Genomic DNA, 19,429 nt, shown 5'->3' with positions numbered 1-19,429 from the left:
GAAACCGGTCGATGGCCAGGGATTGGGGGTCCAGAGGGAGTAGGACCACTGGCCGAACCCTCTCTCTGGGAACGGAGCACACGTCTCGGGGGCTCGGGGTTCGAGACCCCGCCAACGGTCCTAGCGTTCTCCCTCATCGCCGCTGCCTCCCTGATTATTGCCGCTGCGGCCTTCTGCCTAAACAACGCGAGCCCCCCCCCGCCCTCCCCGGGGCCGGTACCGGCCTCGAAACGATGGTCGGCCGGTGAAGGGTACTGGGAGAGCAGAAAACATTGTTTCCTTCATTTCAAAGGGGGGAAACCTCACCGATTCTCATCCTTTTGATTGATTAAGGTCTTGAATAACTTGAAGCTCGGGAGTGACAGTCGCTGAATAGACTATTGCAAATAAAGAGCACTGTGGAAAGCTGGGCTGGCACTTCAGAGTGTAAAGGAGGCGAGTTTGCTGGCACTTACCAAGTTATAAATAAAAGGCCAGGCACAATAGTACCTTCTTTAAGGACAGACAGTCTTTACAACACTCCTGGCGTCATATCCTGCTGTGGGCACTTCAGCTCCGAGGCAGACTTTACCTCTTTTCTTTTTTTTTCTTCTTCTTCTTCTTTTTTTTTTTTTCTTTTTTTCCTTCTGTCCCCCAGCAGTTCGGGTTGAATGCTACAATAAATTCCTGGGAACAAACGCTCGTCGGTAGGACTTTAACACGCTCCCGCACGGCCCCGCGAATCCACACCCAGTGGACGCGCGTGGAGCGCGAGGGACGCGCTGGTCCCCTCGGTATTTAAAAGCAGAAACTCCCGCAGAGATCTCTCGCTTCCCGAGCCGTTAGCGCTGGGCCCGGGATGTTTCTTCGGGCAAAAGAAGTAAGGAGAAGGAACGAGACGTTGTTTTTTTCCGTTAGATAATAAAGTTATTCTGCCCTATTCCGCCACTCGTGCTGAGGGGTGCGGAGCCAGGAGACAAAGGGCAGCGGGGCAGCGGCTGCTCCGGATTGACACGGGGTCCTTACGGATGAGGTGTCCGGCCGGTGCTCTCCTCCCCAGGGACGGGGCAGCCGTCTGGGCTCCAAGCGAGAGGGCCCAGAACCGCACGGGTTGTAGGGACAGCGCGGGGCTAGATGGTACAGAGCGGAGCCATACTGGGCCGTAACGGGCATCGTCGTATCAGGCCGTAGTGGACAGTGCCATACTGAGGTGTGTGATACCGAGATCTGTACTAAGCCGTACTGGGCAGTGCCATACCGAGCTGTGCTGTACTGGGCCATACTGTGCCTGAACCAGTCAATGTCATACTGGGCAGTGCTATACCGGACGGTGCCGTACCGGAACACAGAGTTCCGTACCGGGCCATACAGTGCCGTACCGGGCCGTGCCGGTCGCGCTGCCGCCCCTCTCGCCCAATCAGCGGGGGCGGTGCGGCCGGGCCGGGCGGTGGCGGCCAATCGCGGCGGCTCCGCCGCGGAGCCGCGCCGGGGCAGTAGCCGATAAATGCTGCCGGCCCCGCGGCCGCCGCTCCCCGCCGCACCGGGGACAGCACAGCCGGACCCCTTCCTCCTCCCCTCCTGTCCCCCCGCCCGCCCCTTCGTCCAGCCTCGCTGCCCTGCGGGGCTCCGGCCCCTGCCCTCCTGGTGCGGGGCAGCGCGGGTCAGTGACAAAGGGGCAGCGACGGAGCTGCCTCCTCCCCGCCCCCCCAGCGGCATCCCCCACCCCCTCCCGGGACTGCTCCTGATTCGGTGTGAGCCTCTGACAGCTTGGATCTCTCCTAGATCAGCCCTCACCTGGATATAACCGTGCCGGGCCGCCGCGATGACAACTCTGGCTGGAGCTGTCCCCAGGATGATGCGACCCGGGGCCGGACAGAACTATCCCCGCAGCGGCTTCCCCCTGGAAGGTAAGGCCACTCATGGGCTGTTCCCGCTGTTAACGACGGGGAAGGTAGGGCGGGAGATGGGGGAAGTGGGAATTGCTCCATGCCAGGAGACCGGGACAGATCAGCCCGGGACGGGCCCACTAAAAGCCGCCTCAACTCGGGACTGTCAGATGCGGCGGAGCGGAGCCCTGTCCCGGGCCGCGGGAACGGCTCGGCTGAGGGCCGGCGGCTCTGGTCTCGCACCCCAGGAAGCGGCGGAAACCGGCAGGGAGAGCAGCGGCGGAGCGATCCCGGAGTCTGGTGTTCAGAGGAATCCTAGGCAGCTATTTAGGGAGCTCAAAGTTCGGGAAAAGTTAAAAAACAAATTAAAATCAGATTCAAATGAGCTAAACGAAACAGAAAGAGTCTTTAGAAGCGGGGGAATGTCTCCGGGCCGCCGCGAAAGGCAGCTCTTCCTGCGAGAGCCCCGCAGCGCCGGGGTGCTCCACAGGGCCCGGCTCCCGGAGGAACGGGTTCGGCGGGCCCCGGGCCATCCGAGGGGACTGTGGGCTTTCTACACTGTTTCTCCCCTTCTCCCCTGGAGTGGGACAAACCCTGAATCCCGGCTCCGGTGCAACAGGTGAAGTCGCCCCGCCGCCTTCTCCTGCCCGGCTCCGCCGGGACCTGGGGGCCCCGGGCACGCTGCGGGACGGGCGGGGGCGGGTGGCGACGAGTTGCCCTACGACAAAAAAATCCAAAACAAACCCAAACAACAAAACAACACAAAACTCAACACGATAATAACAACAAGACCCAGCAGGATCCAAAGGAGACATTAACGCCATTTCCCCCTCCTGCCTCTCCTCCCCTCCTTTTCTAGTCTCTACTCCTCTAGGCCAGGGCAGAGTCAATCAGCTCGGAGGAGTGTTTATCAATGGCAGGCCTTTACCCAACCATATCCGACACAAGATAGTGGAGATGGCTCACCATGGCATAAGGCCCTGTGTCATCTCTCGCCAGCTGCGAGTGTCCCACGGCTGCGTCTCCAAAATTCTCTGCAGGTACCAAGAGACGGGCTCCATCCGACCGGGGGCCATCGGCGGCAGCAAACCCAAGGTGAGCTGGGCAAATCCCGGCAGCGGGGAGCGAGGTCCAGCCGGGGTGGCCGGCACCGGTGTTTGCAGGGTTGGAACGGGGAAGGCAGCACCCCGGAGGGCCGAGGGGACTCTATGGGTGCCGGGGTTGGGCGCAGACGTTGTCCCCGCCTGTTGCTCTGAAGGTTTCCGAGCTCGAAAAACAAAAATATCTTGCACTTGGGAGTACCTATTATTTTTGCAGTTAAGAAGATAGTATTTTAAGAGTAACTTCTCAAACGAAATGAGGGAGAAATGAGTTGTTTTCGGAACGCTTGGCCTTCCGAAGCTCCCGCACTCAGCCCTTGGTAGCCGGGGCGGGCTCGGGGCTGCGGAACCGACGGAGAAAGCCACCGGTTGGGTGCCGGGACTGTCCGGGAGCGGCCGGATCGGGCTCACTTCTTTCGTTGTGAAGTGCAAATAACCACCCATTAAATTTTTTCCTCTGTGCCTTCCTCCTTCTTTCATTTACTTCTCTGTGCAAAGCTGTGTGTATTTATAGCCACACCACGAAAAAGTTTTCGCTCTCAATAACGCAAACAAAAATGGATTCTCGTCTTACGTTTAACCTCCTTCTCGTCCTCTCTTTTCATTCCCACAACAGCTAAGGCAAATTTTGACTTCCCTTTGAAATTCGCTGCTGGATTTCCCCCCCCCCCCCACTTTGTTGCTTCTAAACTTTCAGTGGCTGAACTTTTCCCTCTTGGTATAAGAAAGGACTGGGGATATAATTTTGTATGTCTGTTCCCAGAAGGGAGATCTTTGTTTTGTCTGCGTTCGGCTTCATTTTAAAATCACGAGGCCATCGAAGGAACTTTTTCTTACTCGAACCTCTCAGCGCTTTTATTGCACTCATTTTTATTTGGTGCTGCAAACTGTTGTTCGGCTGAAACTTTCCCACTAATTCCTCCTCTCATCGTGACCAAAAATTTCCTCTCTGTGCCGCTTCATTCGGGGTTTCCGTTCCCGAGGGCTCGATCCTACCTTGTCGGGAGATTTCCTGGGAAATTTCGTTTAATAGGGGCTCGATCCCACTTCCCCGAGGGATTTTTCGCTTAACCCGAGTGATGCTTGGTTTATGAGGGCCTGTTGTTTACGTATTAAGCCCTCTCTGATTCCACCTTCCCCGTCCTCGGACTGTTTTATCCCGGGGCTGCTCGGCGGGGCCGGCGGTGGCTCTCCGTGTGGCGGTGGCGGCAGGGAGGATTCGGCCGCACCGCCAGATCGCGGCGGCGGTATCCTGGGCTCCCGCGGCAGCTCCCGACCCTGCAGACTGTGCCCGCTCGTCTTGTCTTTACTGAAGCAGGTAACGACGCCGGATGTTGAGAAGAAAATCGAGGAATACAAGCGGGAAAACGCTGGGATGTTCAGCTGGGAGATTCGGGACAAACTGCTGAAGGACGGAGTGTGTGACCGCAACACGGTGCCGTCAGGTACGGAGCGACACTGGGCACAGGGGAGGGGCTCGGACATGTACCAGAGGGTCGTTACAGAGAAGGTGAACGCTGTTCCTGGTAGAAGCACAGCCCCGGTCCTGCCCGGCGTCCGTGAAGCAGTCACTATTAACATGCCGGTACCCGCAGGAGCATCCAGGGAAGACTCTTGCGCTCGGCAGGGGTGTTTTCAATTAAATCCCAATTGCGTCCCCCTCCTTCCCTCCCCCTCCTGCTGCCCCGCCGGGAGGGCTCAGGGCTGGCTGTAGAGCTGGAGCTGGGAAGCGGGAGACAGGGAGCAGATCCAAGTTCCAGTGGGTCGTTTGTGTGTGTGTGTGTGACAGAGCCGGTGCAGTATTTTTGCGGGTGTCCCTGGGTTTTTTTTTCATCACCCACTGCCCGGGATCAAGAACAAAATTCCTTTTGAGGCCACTGCACCAGTGCTGGAGCATGATGCAGGACACTGCCCTGTGAAAACCGTTGTGGGAACGGGAGTGGGTGGTTGCCTTCATTAAAGCCCTGAAGGGGGACAGCCAGAAAGGGGCATAAGACAGTGGCACTGATGTGAGATCTGGCTCCCTGGTCTGGCTCAGCTGCTGCAGGGGGCTGCTGAGGACAAGTCCAGTCACAACTGTGTGCTTCTCCCCTTGAAGTGAGTTCCATCAGCCGTATCCTGCGGAGCAAGTTTGGGAAAGGCGAGGAAGAGGAGGCAGAGCTGGAAAGGAAGGAGGTAGAGGAAGGTGACAAGAAGGCCAAGCACAGCATTGATGGCATCCTCAGTGAAAGAGGTAAAATCCCACTATCCTCACTCTCCACAGAGTCCTCTCGGACATTGCCCTGGGGCCAGTGTAGGGTGAGGAGCTAGCCCTCGAAACACGATTGTGCTGCCGCATCCTATCCCATCCCATTTCCCTACCAATATGACCCTGCAGTGTGAGAGAATGCCATGGAGGTTGTGGCAAAGATGGGTGTCACCATTGGTTTGGCTTTAGATAGCAGGGCCAGGGAGTAGAGAGCATTGGAGCTTCCCACAGAGCTCCTGGCATGACTATGTAGGAGTTACTTTTCCAGTCCAAGCTGAGCTAGGGGCCACAGCTCACAGAAGGGAGAGTTGTAACCAAGGACTGCGGAGCCTCAAGTCTCTGCAGCAGGCAGTGAACTGCACGTTTCATTTCTTCTCTTAAAACTGTATGGAAAAAAGCTTGTGTTGGTGGTTGACAAGGGACTGTGAGGAGGATGACCAAGGCGAAAGGCTGCTTTGAAGGGGGGCAGCTCCCTGGCTGGCCTGGGGCAGAGGGGCAGGCAAGGGCTCGGCTGGGCAGCCTGTGCATGGAAGTGGCTGGCCCAGCATATGCACAGGCACTGGAGAAGGCGAGACAAAAGTACCAAATGAGCTGGTCAAACATTTGTACAACTTTTCCAGCTTTTACAAAGAAGGCCTTCTATACACAATCTACACTTGGAGATGAACTTGGAAAACAAAGAGGGGGGAGTCCATTGAAACTCACACTTTGGCTTTGGATGGACAAAGCTTCAGCTAGCAGCAGCTTGATGTGAACAAAAGAAGGCAACCTTTTTATAATTCAAGGAGAAAAGAAGAGAAAACAGCCCCACAAAAGGCTGAGAAAAGACATTATGGGCTTGCAATGAGGGATGAATTATTCAATGAGCCCCTAATAGCTGATGCTCCATGCAGTTTTATGGACTCTCCACCGTGCAAAAAGTGGCTGTTTTAACTCAGAAAATGTTTTTAGCATTTCTGGACATCTAGAGATGCTGAGTGCCACTTGAGGAAAACAGGAATCTGTTCTCTAGCAGTGGGATAGCTCCTTGTTGTGTGGAAACAAACCTCAAAACACTCCCCTAACTTAGTTTTCACTTCTGTTACTAAAGCTTTCAGGGAAACCTCATCTTCTGCATGTTGTGTGTGATACAAACAAACAGAAGGTGCAGAGTAAGAGATATTAAGGACAGAAGGCACAGTCTGATTGCCCAGTCCAGCTTGCTTGCAGTGGGCCCAGAGTTTCCTTTAGTGCCTCCTTCTACAGCAGATTGCTGAAAGAGACCTGCTCTGCGTGGAAAATGGAAACTCAGCGCCCTAGTTGTTAAAATAACTAGCTTCTGTGCCTTGCTGAATTTCTCAACAGGGATTAGAAATAGAGGATAGGAAGCCCTGATAATATCCCTGCTTTATGTAAAAGAGTAACTGACAGAGCCAGGAAAAGAAAAAAAAAATCATGGGTATAACTTCTTCCTTTGCCCCTCTGTGGTAGAGTTTTCCTGTTCTTTGACTCCCCTTGTTAGAACGGGCTTCTGATCTGCCATTAATCAGTGTCTGGGTGCCTGGCTACAGCCAAAACTTGCAGGAGAATCACTGGGACTTGGAAGTGCCTTGCTGCAAAGCAGCGCTCTCTTGTGCTCCCCCAGTACGGTCCTCCGAGGGATCTTCTCTTTCACTTTCTGTGGGTGTGGGCGTCCTGCTTTGCTTGTTTCCAATTCAATCAGCTGCAGAATTCCTCTTGACTCTGTGGCGCATCCCTATCCTGTCCTTGTGCATGCAGACTTCTGCTGAGTGATTCTATACAGTTCGATCCTATTTGTTCTGTGGCAGTGCCTGGGAAAGTCGGGCAGTTGCAGGGACAGCGGCAGTGCCGTTTCCTCCTCCCTGACCAGCAAGATGTTAATTAATGTTACTGTCGGAACAGCTGTGATACTACAGTGGGACAGAGCTGCTGCTTGAGAAAGACTTTGTCACCTTATACGTGCCTTGGGTATAGTGTGATACTGTAGGAACATCACACTGCAGCTCATTGTTGCATAAAGCAACTCCACCACAATTTTCTGTGTCTGTCCAACCAAAAGCATTTTGTGTCAGCTTCTGCTGCCAGCAAAGGAGCTTTGATTTCACTCCATCTATAAAAATCTTCAGGTTGTCTCCTGTTCTCTGGCTGAAATGACTGGCAGTGTTCTGGAGGACTTGGATGCTGCAGGTTTGTGTTTTCCTCCCCCCATCACCAACCTGCCTATGAGGCCTAGTGTGGCTGAGGGTGCAGGGCAGTTGCTGACAGGGCAGTTCGATGCTCTCTGACACTTGGGTGGCTTGCAGTATATCTGAAGGTTATCCTGGCAGTGCACAGCAAAACCCTTGCATGGTAGCTTACCTGAGTGCTCTCCATGTTATGGTGTGAAAATAATGTAGAGGATGAGTAAATTTTATAACTCTGGTCTCAAAATACCCTGGAAGCAGGAGCATGGGTACAAAGAGAAGCAAGGGAAGGCTGTGGGATAGGTTGGAATGCAAATCCCGGGGCTGAGCAGGGAATCATTCTCTTGCTGGAGAGGACACCACTAGTGCTGCTGGACTGCATTTACGCAGCTTGAAGTGAGGCATTTTTCCTGAGGGTGAGGATAAGAATTGTAGTTTTAGCGGTGGCTAATTCAAGATTTGAGATTTGAGGAGAGAGAAGAAACCTGGTGTTTTTGGAAGGAGTATCTCCCGTGGCTGGGGGTTTCTCCCATCACATGCGTAAGTGGAGGTAAACGTCTGCGTCGCGCTGTGCTTCTGCCCCAGCCTCTCTTCCCGGGCGCTCCAGTCTGATTCCCTTGATGGTGTTTACGGACACCACATGTGTTGTCCGGGGGCATTTCTGTCCCCCTGAGCCTGGGTGCATGGCTGAGGGAAGCCTGGCTGGCCACGGCGTGGAGCAGGAAGGTTGTGATTCTGTAGCAGCCTATCTGTCTTTCTGCACGCCTGGCCAATTTTTCTTAAAGGCACAAGCCATAAATAAAGCAGATGAGAGAGGAACTTTTGTGCCTTTATATGGCACATTGGGGCATATTTTTAGCAGCTAAAGAGGGGGTTGCTTGTACCTTGGGTGGGAGCTATGCCCGGCATGGTTTGCTGACTAATCTAACTCCCCCCTTCGTAAGATAGCTGTTGTTTGCTGGCAGAAACCGGTGGCTTTCAGCACTCAAACGCTGAGGCGTTGAGCTGGTCCTCAGGCGCGCTGCAAGCTGGGGTTGGGGCTGGGGCTGGGATCGGGACCCCCTCGGCCTGATCTCAAAGGGGGCCTCTGTTCCTAGCCAGTGGAATTGGCCCCCGGGCCCTGTCCCGGCGGATCCTCCCCAAGTCATGCGCACCCGTCCAAAAAGGGCCCTACTCATCCCAAGCCTCTACCCTTGGCTGTACTGAGAGCAATTCAGGCTACAGCAGACTAAATTGCCTCCTTTATTTCCTTCTTACTTTCATCTCAGACCAAACCCTTCCCCCTTCTCCCTCCCCTTCCTCTTTTCTTTTTTGCTCTGCGCCTCAGGCTTGCATTAATACAATTTCGGCACCACCCCTATTTTTGTGTGTGTATGTGGGGAGTTTGAAGGGGGGGGGGGGGGGGGGGGGGGGGGGGGAGGAGTGTGAAGGAGAGGAAAAAAAGAAGCCAGGACCTTAGCACAAAAGCCCTGCTCAGCATCTAGAAAGTTCAAGCTGCTGCTGCTGCTGCTTCTCTGGCCGTGTGATGCTTTTCCTGTTTGTGAGTTTTGGGAAACATTTTTGCTTTGTGCTGTAATGGAATTAGAGGACAGATGCTGACTGTAAATGGGACACGCGACTCCCAGCCCCTAGCTTAAATATTTAGATGCAATGTTACAATTACTGACTTGATGCACAAGCTTTGAAGTGGTGGCACATGATCTGCAGGGTGGCTCGGGTAGAGATGGGCTTGCAGATGTTTTGATTAGGGTGGCTCAATATCACGAAGCCAATTATTTTTAGGGTGTTAAACTAATAAAGGCAGTTTAAGGGACAGGATTAACAGAGAAGGCATCAGATACCACTCTGAGTCATCCCATTAATTTCTGCATCATGGATTGTGAGGTTAGTCGCCAGGGCACGGAAGGGGGCAGATACTGAGGTAGATTTTGTGACATGTGGCTTGTGGTGGTCTCCAGCATCCCACCCCAGGGTGCAGTTGTGAGAGGACTTCACTCGCTGTGTGAAATATCCCTGTGTTTTAGAGCTGAGAAGCACACTGTGTTCCCCTGCCCCGTGTTCCTGGTGAAGATTCACTTACTGAATGAAATGTGATGACTCTGGCTGCAGGCGATTGTCCTCTGGAGTTTGGAATTTCATACAGTACTTTACATATTTGCTCACTAGCAGGTCTAAGAAATTAGCTTGTGCAACTCAAACAGACTTTTGCTTCTGAGGCTCTAGGAGCTGACAAGAAAATAGTGCTTAATTCAGAAAAAACTGCCTGGTGACTCTGGGATTTGGCTCAAGGCAGATGGTGTTAGCAGAGTTTTCTGTTGGAGTCTTCTCCTTTTCTCAACTCTCATCTCAGCAGAGTGTGAGAGGAGTCCTGGAGAGAAAACCACAAGTGTAAATCCACATAGGTTATGCCACACAAACACTGTTTCTTCTGCCTGACCCATTGCCAAGCTCCCACTTCCGAATAATTATTTTGAAATAACAAATGCTAATAACAATAGATGACCTCAGCCATCAGTAATGACACCACCGCCTAAGCAAAAGTGCCAGGTCTCAGCATACTGAGCATTTCCAGAAAGGTTCTAGGTGTCTGTATTTTGAGTGACTTCAGAAGGACATCTGCTGCTTCAGCGGTGCTGGGAAGCAGTCTGTGCTCTCAGGTCTGGAAGACAAGCTGGAGCACATTGAAAGGTGCGCTAATTGTCAGGCTAATCACCTTACAGAAGCACTAGCAATATTTCCAGCGTCTGGCAGTGACCTCTACGGGCTAAAATACAGATCCATTGTATCCATTCCTTGAAATCATAGTTTCCTTGGGTTTACTTTTTTTTTTTTTTCTTGCCACCTTAGGGGCACTTTCCTCTACTTAAAAGGAGACAGTATTCATGCAGAGCCACTGCCATCTTCCCTTTTTTTTTTTTTTTTCCTAATAGCATAGATCTAGAACAAAGGCAAACGTCACTTGAGTATCAGGATTGCTTCATACACATCAGTTGATTCCTGAGTTTGTACCTTATTTGCTCTGAAAAGTCTTCATGACCTCTAAGGTTTAGAGTGCTGTTCTGGAAAGGCTGAGGCAAGAAACGTGGTTGGTCGAACCTGGTAGCAAGGTCTTGCTGTGAAAAGGTAATTGTTATCTTTGGCTTTCTGTGTTCTCTTACAGTTGCAAAAATCCTTAACATCAGTAGGAATTTAGTGATCTCTAGATCAGGCTCTTCTTGAAAACAGCTCTGTAATGCACTGAGCAACTGCAGCTCTGGGGGGAATCCTCAGGTTTCATGTGGAAGATGGTTTTAATGGATCAAGTATCAGATCTCCAATTCTGCCAGTGCTATGGTGCAGAGGTAACAGTGTGGAGTCCCACTCAAAGGGCTTGTTCTTGTGGGTAAAGTTACTCACAGGGGCTGAGGCAGGCAGGGATGAGCCCAGATTTGTTCTGTTAATAGAAGGTACCTAAGTGATTACCCACTAAAGTGACTCTAATCCTGAGTGAAATTCCCCATCAAAACTCTCATCAAAGGCAAGGATCTTTGTGTTAATACAGACAGAGGGTTTAATTAGATAAGTAATTAGCAATTAATGATAAAAGTAAAAGTACCTGCAATCCTTAAATCAGAGTGTTTTCCAGGTCTGATTTTTGCATAGTAATTATTTGCTGTATCAATTTTAGATGCTTTTGTCTAGCACTGGCTTGGGGAGGGTTTAGTTTGGTGTTAGGTGAATTTATTGATAAGGGCTGGAACAGGGTTTTAGAAGTGGGAAGCCCATAAAGTTGATGGTGATAAATTATCACAAGCCCCCAGAGCTGTGTAGTAAAAGTGCATTGGGAAATGAAGCAGAACTACAAAGTGCTCTCTGGTTAGTTTAAGAAGAAATGGAGTGAAACGTAAAGCCGTAAATCAGAGCAAGCCAGTCACTGTGAATTTCTCCATGTAAATGTCAGTTTAAATCCCAAGTAACAAACACATCTGGCTAGAGGAAGGACAAAATACACAAGGAAAAATGCAGGACGCTCCCAAGCACTCCCCAAATGCTGCGTGGTTCTGGATAATAAAAATTAGGTGCGGTAACATAATTCACCTTGTTTGGCGCAGGGTGAGCACAGCATTTTCCTTTGCTTGCCCTGGAGTACTCCTGCCCCATGCTGTTAAACTAATTCAGTTTAAATCACCCTGCCTCCAGAAAAAAAAAAAAAAAAAGGCAGCATAATGAAATTAAAACTCACTGAGGACACATTAGAGCTAACGTGTGTCATGTGCCGAGATTATTTAGTTAGTGGAGTTTGATGTGACTGTTGACAGGTCGTTTATTCATCCTAGTAAATAAAGATTCACCCGCTATTAGGAATGTGCATATATAACTAGGGAGACAGTAAAAGGCAATTAAGCAGTCAGTTTAATGTCTTATCTTGCTGGTTGCCCTGCAGTTGTTTTACAACTAGGAATTAAAATCTGAAAAGGAAGTTTTCAGTGTCGCTGGCCAAATATTGATTAAGTAGTTGTTTGCTGATGCCATTGTGGGCACTTAAAAAGGCCACTCGTTCTGCCCCTTGTTGTTCATCTTCCATTGTCGCTGCTTCTTAACCTCAGAGATCAAAGGAGGGATCATTTCAGTTTATCTGTCTTGGAAAATCCTTCTTTGCTCCTCGAGCCTATGGATTAATGGCCAAATTGTCTTTAATGAGATGTGAAATTTGAATAGGATCCTTATTTTGCATGCTCCGTTGGATGGATGTACTGTATGTCCCTCCAGCTTGGGGGCTGCGAGGGGGCTTCCTTTTAGTGTGGTTGTATTTGAATCACTTCATTTTTGGCACGCAGCAGTTTTACTCTTCTGATGGGTAAAGTACCTGGCATTTAACTGATTTTTGACTAATGCTGGTGAATGTGATTGTTTTGAGGGGAAAAGAGAAGAAAAGTTTTGTCTATCAAGCCACGTAGATAAACGGTCCGGGGCTCGGCAGTAACAGAGTTGGAGAAGCCAGCCAGCTCTCCAGGCTGGGTTCTCAGTACGAACGGGACTCAAATCCGCCTGCAGCATTTCTCAGGGCTGTAGAAATGCCCGGGTTTGATTTACGGAGCTTGCTCACATAGTGAGGACAGTCGAACCGTGCTTCTTCCACAAAGGCAGGCAAGTCAGCTCGGACCGGCCGTGTGGAAAAGCAAGCAGGAGTCCTCGAGGAAAATCGTTTCCTTGTTGCATGCACCGCAGAAAGCTGCGCTCGTTTCAGAGAGGAAAACATCTTCCCCCACACCCTCGGGAGAAGAGGCTGTGCAATCTGGATGCATTACATTGGCTCGTCATTATGAGACGAGGTTTAATCTGAATTGTGGGTTAGGGGAGCATTAGGTCCAGGTCCTGCCCCTTCCACTGGCAGATCTGGACTTGGAAATTCTGCAGACAACCAACAATAAGAAGCTTGGTAAAGCTAAGGAGCTTCTTCTGGTTTGGCATTGATTTTCACGTGGGTGAGCCCTCCCCTGCTGTAGTCACAAAGAGCAGAGTAAAAGGCTGAACCAGAATCTTTTAAACCAGCATTTTCTCATTCATTTTGTCTGGTTGTCACTGAAAAAAAAAAAATCACTCTGTGCCTACTTTAGGAGCTACTCTAGGGGATGTTTTGCCCCAGAGGAGCAGCTTAGTTTCTTAAAGTGTTTTAGGTACAACTTTCCTTCAAGTCCACAGATCTGATCTATTTCCACAGAGTGCTGCGTTGAGGACAGAAGCACACATACTGCCTTCTGATCTATGTATTTGAGTAGATATTTGCCTGGCTGCACACCCTGCCAAACATGACCAACGTTTGTATCATGCCCAAGTCCATATAAGGACCTGTCTGAAGGATTTTGGTATTTGTCCTATGTCTCATGTTGGCTGGCTGATCCAAAAATGACTGTGGTAATTTCTTTATCAGATATAATGTCACAGGGATCACTGTGGTTTGGATGGTAGGGGGAATAAACCATGTGCAGACCTCATTTCTGCAAGCAGACAGCTTATTCGGCCCCCGTCAAGTCTCATTCACCTTTGTCAAATGAGCAGGACTGTTCATGACAATATAGTCGGGATCTATTCCATATCCCAGCACAAAAAAAAGCAGTAACAACTACAGCTCTTCTGGCAAAATGACTCTTTTTCCTCTGTTAAGAACCTAACCAATGTGTATGTTCCACATGGCGCCTGCGAGGCAGCAGCACCAAGATACTCAGTGTAACCAAGCTGGGCTGAAAACTGTTCTTCATCTCTATGTCTTTGTCTCAGGGAAAGGTGGAGATGAATGTAGGCAGGTTTTATTGAAAGAAGGCTACCAGAGTGGCAGGGAATCCTGCTTCCACAGCAAATCCCTTTTTACTGCAGATGGTGTGGCAGGACTTCCTTTTCATCATGACCTAAGGGCTCCTTGATTGATCTGGTGTGAAGTGCTGAAGGATTGGAGAGTGAACTGGCTGGGGGATCAGTGTCCCGGTGAGGACTCTGACACCTCCCCAGCCCCTCCAGTCAGGCTGTGCGGTAAGAAAAAGCCTGCACGGAACTGGCTGGCAGTCAGGGTTGCACTGGTTTCGTGAGCAGCGAAACAAGCCGGTTTGATGAACAGCAAACCAAGTTGGTTTCAGAAAGGAGGCATTCTGACAGAAGGGCAAATGCTTAGCTAAAGAACTGTGCAGACGGGAAGTGAAAAACGTTATTTTCACAATGAGATCCTGCAAAATATGGGTCTTGAAATAACCCCCCACAAAACAACCAGCCTAAAATAATATCATTAATTCCATTTATCAAGATACAAACTGAGATTAACTCCACTGCACTCGGCAGGCTGGGAAAACTGAGTTATATCAGCAGTATTTACACCTAAGAGACAGTTTCATGTAACCACCACCTTGCAAACTCACTGTACCCGCTGCTAACAGTTTCACCCAAGTCATAAAGAGTGACCTGGCTAAGGACTGTTTACACAAGGAGCAGTATTTCAAGTAGGCGTCAGACCTCGGTGGTGCAGGCTTTTGGAGGTCTGTCAATCTGCAATTTGTTCTGTACTATTTTCTTTACGGTTTTAACACACCTGGTGCAGAGAACAGCATCCTGTGCTCTAACCTCTCTTGCTGCCTGGGGTGGCTCTTTCGTCTCTGGCACACAACAACTAGGATCTTTGCCGCCATCTGTGAAGCTGGATACTAGAAGAAAACGTTTAGGAACCTATTTAGAAGGTCATGCAAGTTGATGTTGCAGTTAGGAAAAGCTCTGCGGGTTCATGCCTGATTTAGGATAGTTAATTGGCTCTGCTCCCTGTTAAGTAATCATCATTAAGGAGAAACTCTTAAATTCCTGTTGCTTTAACACCCCCAACTTGTTCTCTGACAAACAGAATGTTATTTTTCTTGAGAAGCCCTTAAAATTATCTGCTTGTCCACCTCTTCTGCAGAGCACTGGTGCTGGCGTGGACCACATTGCGTGTGCTGAGGCAGGGGATTTGGTGATCTGATCACCAGCAGGGACTGGAGCAGTGAAAAGTATTGCAGAGGCTCAGCTCTCCTGGTGAAAATGCAAAATGGCTGCACACAGCAGACATTTTGTTTATCTTCTTATTATTTCTATGTTAAAAAAGGTTCTTGAGACCAAGTTGTGCAGTCACATAGATTGGAACAATCCCCCCCACTCACAGCGAGGCTCTGCAGCTTCCTCGGGGTTGAATTTGACCCTGATATGAAAGTTTTATTACTTTTCAGATTTGAGGGGATTGATTCACTTTCTCAGTCTTATCAAGACTTTGTAGCACTAAATATCTGTTTTTGGTTTGGTTTTTTTTTTTTCTTTTTTTTTTCTGTTACATAGGAGACCTGATGTGGAAGGTAAAAAAAAGCTGTTGTAAAGAAGTACATTTAAACATTATTTAACATATTATTTAGGGGAAAAGAAAACAACCCAAACCAAAAGGGCAATGCAAACCCTGTTTTTCTGCTGCAAGAACCTCTGTGACCAATCTGCTCCATCCGCCCCAGCAGGACAGGAGGCAGAGGGCTGCTTGCTGGCTCTGATTTTTAGCTCCTCCCTGGCTGAGGGGGTCTCACAAGGGGAGATGAGTTCTATCCTTCTACACCACATTGCTTCCCACAACCTTTGATCCTCATCAGCACCACAAATGAAATTTTGGGGAAGGAATCATGAGCTCTTCATTCAGATGGTTATCAAATCCTGCACCATGACAGACATAAAGAGGATTTTTCTCCAGACCCTTCGGGATCACCTGACCAAGGAAGAACTTAAAAACAGAATTCAATGCCCCTGTACTTCCCCTGTGCTGGCAGTTGAAAAGATGGAGCGACGCCTGATGGCCCAAACATTTCTTAGTCTGACATCAGGAACAGACTTGTTATCAGTAACTCAGAGGCAAAAAAAAATGCAGCGAGTATTAAAAGTATCCTAAGTACATCTAGTATCCAAATCCCAGTAGTGGCAGTTAAAAAGAAGAAGGAAAACAGCCTATAAAATTCCTGTGAGGGGAGAAAAGAGATCCTCCAGGTGATCAGAGTGGAGCAAGGACTCGTGTGCTTCCAGTAAAGTCACTCTGTTCACGAATCCAGCCAGCTGCTGCTTGTTTTCTGGCCCCTGGCTAGCATGGAGAAGACATGCAGAATGGTGGTTTTCCCAGGATGGCACAGGGGGAACTCCTTAGGATGTGCTCTTGGTTTTCTTGGTATGTTACTCTTTTAGTTTTAGTCTCAGGGGTTCTGAGTAATCCTGTGCCCTGGGGGTATCTTGGAGCAGTTTTTCAGGGCTGGTTCCTTCGGTTAAAAGACCCATTATGCACTTTGAAGCAGGAGGAGAGTGCTCAGGATCCATTAGCTTTAAGTTCAGAGGTCTCTCCCAGCCCAGACTGGAACTGGTACTACCCTGTTTCCACCTCCTTGCTCTACCTTTCTCTTCTGGGAGGTTTGTAAGCACTTTTCACTCCGTCTATAACTTCCATAGGACTGTTGGGTTTTCTAGGCAGGAAAGTTCTAGTCACAGCTCTGCTTCGTTGTTGTTGTTGTTGTTTTGCACTTTGTGACCTTCAGCGTTTTGAGTAGATGCTTTTAGGTCCCAGTGATTTGGGCTCAGCGTCTTTCTCCCACTTGCCCAGCTGGTGTTGGTTTGCTGCTGAATTTCTCACAGCTCCAGGAAAGGGGCTGCTGAAGGCATATTTCCATTGGCTTGAATAGTTCTCACACAGAGCTGTGCTGAGTGTGGTTCTGCATCTTTGGAGTGGGACGAGAGAGTTTGTTTATGTTCTTTTTTAGTAGGAAAAAAGTGATTCTGGTGACTAACATGTTTGATACCCCTAAAAAACATTAAACAAAACAACCAAACAAGGAAGCAGGAGTTAGAGCAAAACTGGTGCTAGAAGAGCTGAATTTAGTTTGGAAGAGAACTGATTTCAGTTGGTACAATTTGCTCTGCGTTTCTCAGAGTGGCTTTCTGCGTTGCCTATGCCTAGAGCCAGCCGAGATGGTTCTTCTCAGTGTGGTTACTGGTCTCTGCCTCTGCCCATGATCCCCTAGAGCAGGGAGAAGCTGTTGGTTCTTGCTTTCTGCACTCTCCTTAACATCCAACCCCAGCCCCAAACCCCCCCTTCCTGTGGCATCCTGGCAGTGTGTTTAGTGAGGAAGGGACTAGAATGTTGGTGATCTGTCTGTGTCAGCTAAAGCCTGTTGTATCTTTGTGGTGTGTTTTGGTTAGAAATGGGATTGGATACTTCAAAATATCTGGGATTTAGAAATCAAAATCCAAGCCTAGCTCCTCTGTTGAAACTGCAAATCCAGATGAAATGATGTTTTGGAATGAATATTTTGTGGCTAGGCAGGATTGGAACCCATCTCTGTAAGAGTAGTTTGGCTTCTAGGCTTTAGGGTTGCAAAGCTGAGGAGTAGCAGGTTGGTTGTAGAGGGATCCGTGAATGCTTTCTTATCCAGGGGCACAGTGTGGAACTGAACAGAGTGAAGCGGCAAGCCCTAGCTCTGAGCATCTGATAGGTGAGTCCATTTTGATGAAGTAGATCAAGTCTCAGTAGTTTTAGTTTTGCTGCTTTTGTAACTATTATTTACTGCAAATTTGTTGCTTTTATTACCATTCTGTACTGCAAAAGCAGAACGCAATGGAATAGGGTCTGGGATTAAGCACACGCATTCGGAAGTGTTGTCTCAAACTCATATCAAGACACAAAGCCACAGCATATTTACCAGAGCACAGCAATGCAAACTTTCTGCTGAATTTGCTGCCTTTCCCATGACCAGCTCAACATTTTCTCTTATAACGTGGCGTGGCAAATCTATCCAATACTATACACAAATAATCTTTGACTCCAAGCAAATATTCGATGCTTGAAATGTATGTGGTTGTGGCCAGACACACAGGTCTTGCGCTGTTCTCTCTGCCTGAACTGGATGTTGCTGTGGCACTCACAAAAAAGCTTGTCTGGATAGCTGCTTAAACCACTTTATTTCTTATTGAAATGCCTTTTTCTTTTGCTGTGTACTTGTTGAAATAGAAATCTGAACTGAGCGCAAAAAAAAGCAAGGCAAAAATCACAGTTTTCAACATTCTTTGGTTGTCTGCTGGTGATTTCTAGTTTAAAACTGCAGCTTCCAAAAGTCTTTATGCAGCAGAACAGACTTCTCTGTGAGAGGTTTGTGCCTTACATGGATTGATTAGAGATGAACTGTTTGGGTTTCGTTTGAAATGGATTTAAAAGTTAAACCTCTTCGTTTCTTTTATAAACCCGTTTTAGTTTTCCTGATGGGGAGAAATAGTGGTGTGATCTGGGGAGAAATAGTGGAGTGAGCTGGGCATAAAGGTTTCAGCCAAATAAACAACCCTGAGGAGCCAATTCCAGTCGATAGGCTGGCTTGAACTTGTCAACAAGTCTTTAAAAAAAGAAAAAGATAAGAAAAAAAAAGGAATTTTTTAGATGTACGACCTGCAGAAAGGTGAGATTTGGTTTCCAGAGCTGCTGACACAAAGAGCTATAACTGATTTCTGGAGTTTCCAGGCAAAGGGCATTGTCACAGTCAGTCTTTTAAACAGTAAAATTCTGGGGTTCATTTTTCCCCCCTTTAATTTGTTTGGTTGTTGCTGGGTTTATTTATTTTTTAAAAAGGAAATTATTTTAAACACCACAAATTCCTCTAAATAATAGTATTAAGCAAGTGAGATTTATCCTAAAAGTCCAAAAAGCATGCTGAATTTAGAAGCAAGACTTGCATTGTCTTTAAGGAAACTTGAGTAGACCCTAAATTAAAAGAGTTTTCTCTCCTCTCCTCTCCTCTCCTCTCCTCTCCTCTCCTCTCCTCTCCTCTCCTCTCCTCTCCTCTCCTCTCCTCTCCTCTCCTCTCCTCTCCTCTCCTCTCCTCTCCTCTCCTCTCCTCTCCTCTCCTCTCCTCTCCTCTCCTCTCCTCTCCTCTCCTCTCCTCTCCTCTCCTCTCCTCTCCTCTCCTCTCCTCTCCTCTCCTCTCCTCTCCTCTCCTCTCCTCTCCTCTCCTCTCCTCTCCTCTCCTCTCCTCTCCTCTCCTCTCCTCTCCTCTCCTCTCCTCTCCTCTCCTCTCCTCTCCTCTCCTCTCCTCTCCTCTCCTCTCCTCTCCTCTCCTCTCCTCTCCTCTCCTCTCCTTTTTCCTCTCCCCTCCCCTTTTAACTCCCCTCTCGATTGTGCGTGTGTGTTTGTGAGGGAACCGGGGAATTCTGGCATTCCTAGATATGAGAGGAGAATACTGATTAGAATCAGGCAGAGAGCAAGCAGGTGCTGATCATGTTCATTGCTTAACCCCCTGCCCTGCTCCTGCATCCTGCCCTGACCCAGCGCCCAGACCCTGCACGTAGCAGCAAGTTGCCAGATGTGGGAGATGTTTTCAGGCAGAGTGATTATTCACCCGATCTCAGCTGAAAACCGGAGAGTTCCTTCAATGGAACTGGATGGATGATGCTGCTGGGGGAAAATCTGTGTTTGTGAGGATGAGAAGAGGCTGCTCTATTGCAAACTGCTGTGTGGCTGCAGTTGGCCACTGTCTG

General features: G+C 49.0%; 1 protein-coding gene across 11 annotated transcripts in view; it reads left to right on the top strand.

Moving 5' to 3' along the window:
• Positions 1-1,524: 1,524 nt before the first annotated feature.
• Positions 1,525-19,429, top strand: part of PAX3 (paired box 3) — an 89,488-nt gene continuing 71,583 nt past the window's right edge. For 2 of the 11 annotated variants that reach the window (XM_064152773.1, XM_064152771.1), the window contains exons 1-4: positions 1,525-1,886; positions 2,725-2,960; positions 4,284-4,410; positions 5,064-5,198. In XM_064152773.1, the coding sequence (XP_064008843.1) occupies positions 1,802-1,886; positions 2,725-2,960; positions 4,284-4,410; positions 5,064-5,198 (583 nt within the window). In that variant the 5' untranslated portion in view covers positions 1,525-1,801. The other 9 variants (XM_064152772.1, XM_064152784.1, XM_064152781.1 and 6 more) reach the window with 8 other exon arrangements.

The sequence above is a fragment of the Pogoniulus pusillus genome, chromosome 13 (genome assembly GCF_015220805.1).
Source record: "Pogoniulus pusillus isolate bPogPus1 chromosome 13, bPogPus1.pri, whole genome shotgun sequence".
In the NCBI taxonomy this organism is placed as follows: domain Eukaryota; kingdom Metazoa; phylum Chordata; class Aves; order Piciformes; family Lybiidae; genus Pogoniulus; species Pogoniulus pusillus.
Note: the sequence above shows the minus strand (reverse complement) of the source record. Positions and strands in the feature narration are given on the sequence as shown.